At 36.8% G+C, this 6,649-nt stretch overlaps 1 protein-coding gene across 1 annotated transcript in view; it reads right to left on the bottom strand.

Moving 5' to 3' along the window:
• Positions 1 to 6,649, bottom strand: part of LOC107704647 (MORC family CW-type zinc finger protein 4-like) — a 23,064-nt gene that overhangs the window by 8,051 nt on the left and 8,364 nt on the right. Inside the window, exons 10-16 of the mRNA XM_016507631.1 lie at positions 5,149 to 5,316; positions 3,860 to 3,979; positions 3,310 to 3,387; positions 3,018 to 3,057; positions 2,223 to 2,389; positions 1,006 to 1,609; positions 3 to 164 (exon numbers count right to left, since the gene is read on the bottom strand). Coding sequence (XP_016363117.1) covers positions 3 to 164; positions 1,006 to 1,609; positions 2,223 to 2,389; positions 3,018 to 3,057; positions 3,310 to 3,387; positions 3,860 to 3,979; positions 5,149 to 5,316 — 1,339 coding nt within the window. The remainder of the gene's footprint in view (positions 1 to 2; positions 165 to 1,005; positions 1,610 to 2,222; positions 2,390 to 3,017; positions 3,058 to 3,309; positions 3,388 to 3,859; positions 3,980 to 5,148; positions 5,317 to 6,649) is intronic.

The raw sequence follows: 6,649 nt of genomic DNA, 5'->3' as shown, positions 1-6,649 counted from the left end.
CTCTCTGTTCTCAGCTCGTTCATATCAGTTAGCAGCGTCTGGTTCTCACTCTGGAGTTTGGCTAATGTCTTACTCCAGTACAGCTCGTCTCTCGGACTCGTTTCTGCCTCCTGCTGGATGGGGGACGAACTGGATGGTGGCCGGTTTGCCTGTTCCTCTGATTTCTACAGATTGAAGGTATTTAAAAAGGATTTAAAATGATTACTTTATTAAATGTTTTGTAATATTGATATATGGTGTATATTGAATATGGTGTCACACTCTGATTAAAAACTACACATAGTGCCTTATTGATGTTAAATGTTTAATGATTTACCAAACATATCACTTTAACCAAATGTTTAGGTTTCAAAATCCACATGATGAGTTAAATAACTCAAATTTATTAACAAATTAATAATTAATAACAAATTATACAACTACTATATCCGAGTGATATGCACTACATATCAAATCTCAAATATCTTGTTATATATTATTATTGAGCAAGTAATATATTAAAAGATGGATATATAGTACATCCTACTTTATCCGCATACATATATATAATCACATAATACATACTATAGCAAATTATGGTTGCTTAATTGTTTATAATCTCAATATTGGATATATATATTATAAATATATATTATATTATATTATATAATGATTTTCTGTAAATCTGCTTTGATATATTATATCTCACTTTATCCACATACATACAGTATAATCACGCAAAGCAATATATAATATAGCAAATCTTGGCTGCGTAATTGTTTTTATTTTCACAAAATATAACTATTATGCCAGCTCTTAAGTTGGATATATATTACATACATTATAGATAAATAATAAATTTTTATAAATAAACATAAAGAGATATACACAACAATCATTCTGATTCGATCATTTTTTTGCAAAAACACAAAGTTGCTTATTATAGCGCCACCTTGTGGTCGATCTTCACAACAATTGGTGCACATACTAATTTTCACAAGATGTACAAATATATTAATTCCTTACCTGACAAACAGAAAGCTCCTCCCTCCTAGATTCAATTGACATTGGGTTCAATCTTTCCGCATTTTGCTCACATGACACTGAATCACCCGTGGTGACATCAGAAGGCCCGCCCCCTTCTGCCTCCGTCACCATGGCAACCCCCGGCTCACGGATGCCCAGAATTCTTTTTAGCCGCTTGGCTTCCCGCTCCAGCTGAGTGAGTCTCTGAGCAAGAGCCACGCGGTCCGACCCGTCTGCCAACAATGGTGACACAGGCTGAAATCCTGGCCGGCTGAGAGGAGTGACGACCACTGTCTGAGCCATGGTTGTGGAGGCGTGTGGTGAGAGAGGGTGAGGGGGAATCCTAAGCTGATCTTTGGCCATCTGTGGCCCCTGAGATGTCTGGGGCTCAACAGGGCCCTCAAATACCGTGGCCTCCGGCTGAACACTGTCCTCCTGAGCCACCGTATCTGCTGCTGGTGATGTGCTGGTGTTTGTCTCTGATCCTTCATGCATTATGTCCATTGTTTCTGTCTCTCCCTCAGATGGGACGTCTGGAGCTTCAGCATGGTTTGGGGACTTATTGCCTTTTTCAATGTCCAAGTATGTTTCTTTCCTTCTTTTTCTAAAAAATAAGTGAGCAAAGCTAGTTAAAAGTTAGTTAAACCTGGGGTTTTTAAACTTGATGATTTCCTATGCGGGATCCGCTAAAGTATAAAGACAGCTTTAGATTTTCATGTATAAAGACCCAGTTATATTGTATTGTATTTTTTTCATGTATAAAGACCCAGTTACATTGTAAAAAGAAAAAGAAAAAAATCAAAATTTGTGTAAAATATTTTCTGCAAATTATTTACATTTAAAATAATAAGGGAAGACACTAAGTCAATAAGTTATTCATTTAATAAGTGAATTCAATCATTTTTACACTTATTTTTACACTATATACACACACACACACACATATATATATATATATACTGTGTATGTATATATACCCCTTACCTTGACCACTAAGTTAAACTTTTAACATATTAAAAGCGTCCTAATTATTAATGCATCTAGTTTAAAGTCACACTTGAAGGTCACTCTATCACCCACATAAATACAGTAGTTTGTCACACAGTAACAAAACAACGTTTGTTAAACATGTTCAATGCAATGCATCAAGTAAAGATGAGCGACAGCAAAAGTGATTCTTTAATGCGTGTAAATGCTGAGTTGTGTCTCTTTCAGACCTTGGGGAGGGCGAAGACTCTTCCTCTTCTGTGACAGCGACTCTGACTCCATCCTCATCTGCATCCTGTTTATCTGTCGTCATGATAACGGTGACCTCATCCTGTTTGCTCTCTGATCCAGGTTCAGATAGTCCTCGACAGAGAGGACGCACTGGGCTTTTACTCATCTACAACACACACACACACTTATTATAGTCTCAAGTGAGATCAATGTGTCAAAACCAAAATGAGAAGTAATATTTCACATTAATGTAGGTAATTTCTATAAATGCCTCTGTATGGCCACAAAAAAAACTGCAGCCATCAGAACCAACTACTAAAACGTTCTTATATAAAATAATACTTTTTTAGATAAAATAGTGATTTCTAGATGCATTAACTATATTATATAATATAGTTAATGCATCTAGTAAATGCATTAAATAAATTATCTATTAAGGACAGCCTACTTGTAGTTTCAGTATGAATTATTGGGTCGCTTGGCAAACTACAGTATCAAAATACTGCAGTTTCGTCAACACTGACAGACTGACACACACCCCAACATTTTATGTTTGCATAGGCAAAGCTCTCACATTCATACTTGTACGCATTATTTGTCATGTCTGCCACATGCAAAAGAAGACGGCCACATGCAGACCTACAGAAAACATTTATACAGACCAAACACACAACTGAGTCAACAAGCCCACAGCGAGTGCGATCACACCCTGACACTCTTGAGAGTCAGAAACCCAAGTTCCTGTCATGAGAAACGAGTACTTCCTCATCTGACACACAAATAGAGGTCAATACCTCCAGAGATCTTCCTCTTCTCTTGATTGAGGCGTGTTCCCTGCGCACAGCAAAACACACATTAACACTGCATGCACTCATACTCGAATCTCAGATATTAGAATGTGGAGACACACTATTAGTGTAAAGTTTGTGATCACAAGTTGTAAATAAAACAGATTATTGGACTGCATTTCAGTCTTTCTGCTTCAAAAGTTAATGTTCAATTCAATGTTTTACTTGCCGTTTCTTTGTAATCATTTGTGAAATTTACAATGTTTTTGCAGTGCAGAGACAATTTTACTGTCTTAACTGTTTTTTGAGTGTTTTTTCATAGCTGGCTGTTGTTACTTCAGCATTTTCATCCGTATCCTCTGGTAACAAACAGCTCCTACACAACGAAAGCACAAGAATAAATAAGACACGCTTTGAAATTTAATACAAGTGTGCGGTTTACAGCATAATATGCAATTCTACGCAGCCATCCAGTTATCTTTTCCTCATGGTTATTGTCTGTTTTTAAGCCAGTTTTGTGTAAAAGGCCTTCACTCCGTGCAGTCTGATTAAATAAGTCAATAAAAGCAGTGTGTTTGGAATGGAATACTAGTGTACTGCATACTGTGTACTATAATACAGCAAGCAAATCCAGTTAACTCTGAAACTAATATTGTTATTTAGCATTTTTTAATCCTTTTAATTTTTTTATGCCACATTCTGGCAGATCGGGTCATCTGGATACTTCATTCACACAGAAAACTTGCTTAATGCACACAGTATACATACTCTAGTGCAAATATAACGCGTAGTACTGCATTCTAAACATACCAGTTTAATTTAAGGTAATCATATGGGAACAGACTCACCGTAAGTGTGGTATCGGGTGCATGCAGCATCTGAACGGATCAGGAACACTTCCAGCAAACAAGAGAGTGTTGATTCCTCTCCATTTCAAACAGTCCTCACACTGAATCCACCTCACATCCCTTCAGATACAAGAAAGCCATTAATACACCTGTTCAACTTGTTGCGTGTAGAGTTTTTATATATTTTGGGGGGACATTTATGCCCATGAAAATTTCGACGGGAGCAGTTTTTGTTCATATGTTGATGTAGCTCCAGTTGAAACAAAGCTAGGACTAGCCACTAGCCTTGACTTCAGCTTCAAATCCATGATTTAGTACTTGCTATTGCTTGTCAGAGGCAGGCGGTATAGACTGCCGCAGTATAGATGTATTTTTGTAGCTCAAAACCTGGAAATTAGCATTTTAGCACTTCTAGTTCCATCATCCTTAAGTCAATGGGTTTTTGGTTAAACGCCTGAAAAAGGTCAGAGTTTGACACAAGCTTAAGACATTTTCACATTTTATTGTACGAAATAAAATACATTAGTGATTTTTTAAGGCTTTTACTTGACTTGTAAAAGGTGGTTGGTAGCAAGTGGCTAATGGGACTACAGAGGGTGTTGAGGACAGTAAATCTGATAAAAATCCGATAAATTTGAAATGTATAAAAGTTGGGAAGACTAATATGATGAAAAAAAAAAGTGTAAGAATCATAAACGTTTGTTGGTCACAGAGCTTATTTTCTGCAATAATCCAGCAGCCAATGGAAAAATCCTATTGGGTTTTTGTTGAGGGAACCAGGATGATGCAACGCTACAGTTTGGCCTCTAAAAAAATGTCCTCACTGCAGCAGTCTATTCAAAAAGCCTGTTTCTCCTTTGATGGTGATTGAAAACTATCCTTGTATCCTGAGGTTAGGTTTTTGCAAAGCTAACAAAACAAAACCTCAGTTTTGTTTTCATGGGAACCTTGGTTGTGATCAGTCATGTGCATTGCATGTTTTAGTTGTTGCATGGTTTACTCGCAGACATCACAGATATAAACATTTAACAGCTCGACTCGACCTCTGCCATCACAAGATGCTTTTTGTGTGTGCGTTTTCTGTGATGCATTTATGTGCAAGGTTTGTGGTCTAACAGACAAATAGTCCATTTTTAGCAAGTTAGGTTGCACCATCTTTCATTTTTTACCCACAAACCCACGGTGCTATTCTGGCCATCTGACTGACAGATGGATAAACTCTCACCAACAGAGCAAAGCAGGTACGACAACACAGTTGTGTGAAAGGTTTTGGAGGAAAACAATCATACACTTCTTCTTCCTCCTCTTCCTCTTCATCATCCTCTTCCTCTGTTTCCTCAGTATCTCCTTCTTTGCTTTTCCTCTCTAAGGCTTGAAATGCTCTCTCTTTCGCTTTCTTTTCCTTCTTTTCATGCCAGTAGTCATTCAGTTTGAGACCAAGAGCAGCTAGTGTGAGTCTATGAGAAAAGAAGCAAAAAAATTAAAATGAATATATGAAATGAAAAAAATAAATAAATGAATTTACATTTCTTTCACTTTTTTTTTGTACCTGTACTCAACTGGACACTATAATGTTTAAAAATGTATGTATATGTGTGTGTGTGTGTGTGTGTGTATATATATATGAAAAAATCATGTATTTTCTATAAAAAAATATTTTATATGAAATACATATTATAAACATGTTTGTATTTCATATAATTTTTTAACACATACACACAGTGCCCTCCACTAATATTGGCACCCTTGATAAACATGAGCAAAGGCAGCTGTGAAAATAAATCAAGTGTGTACTTAAGTGTCTTAGGAAACAAAGTAATATTATACTACCTGCAAGTAGTTTTTAGTATCCACTAATATTGGCACCCTTGGTAAATATGAGCAAAGGCGGCTGTGAAAATAAATCTGCATCGTTTATCCTTTTGATCTTTCATTACAAAAATTCACAAATCTCTAACCTTTCATTGAAGTAAAACAACTGAAAGTGGGAGGAAACTCGCGTTATGAAATAAATGTTTTTCTACAATGCATGTTGGCCAGAATTATTGACACCCCTAGAAATTATTATGAGTCAAACATCTCTGAAGTATATTCCCATTCATATTTACGTTTTTTTTAGCACACCAAGGTGACTAGGAACATGAAATTGTCCAGCCGTGACTTCCTGTTCCACAGGATTATAAATATGAGGAACACAGAGGCCAAATTCCCTTAATCATCCATCACAAGGAGTAAAACCAAAGAATATAGTTCTGACGTGCAGAACAAGATTGTTGAGCTTCTCAAATTAGAAAGTGGCTGTAAGAAAAGAGCTAAAGCATTGAAAATCCCCATTTCCACCATCAGGGCAATAATTAAGAAGTTCCAATCAACTACAGATGTTACAAATCTGCCTGGAAGAGGATGCGAGTCTATATCGTCCTTTAGTGCACGCTGAGGAGGAGAGTTTGAGTGGCCAAAGGCTCTCCAAGGACCACAGCTGGAGAATCGCAGAGATTAGTTGAGTCTTGGGGTCAGAAAGCCTAAAAAAAAGATCAAACAGCTATATACTGCTGGATCTTTAATGTTGTGGGCCTATTTTTCTGCTGGAGGTCCTGGACATCTTGTTCTGATACATGCCATCATGGATTCCATCAAATACCAACAGATAAAAAAATCTAAACCCGACTGCCTCTGTTAGAAATCTTATAACAGGCCATGGTTGGATCTTCCATCAGGACAATTATCCAAAACAAACATCAAAATCAACACAAAAATGTGTCACTGAGCACAAAATGAAGCTTCTGCCAT

The sequence above is a fragment of the Sinocyclocheilus anshuiensis genome, unplaced genomic scaffold, assembly GCF_001515605.1.
Source record: "Sinocyclocheilus anshuiensis isolate Anshui unplaced genomic scaffold, SAMN03320099.WGS_v1.1 scaffold1646, whole genome shotgun sequence".
In the NCBI taxonomy this organism is placed as follows: Eukaryota; Metazoa; Chordata; class Actinopteri; order Cypriniformes; family Cyprinidae; genus Sinocyclocheilus; species Sinocyclocheilus anshuiensis.
Note: the sequence above shows the minus strand (reverse complement) of the source record. Positions and strands in the feature narration are given on the sequence as shown.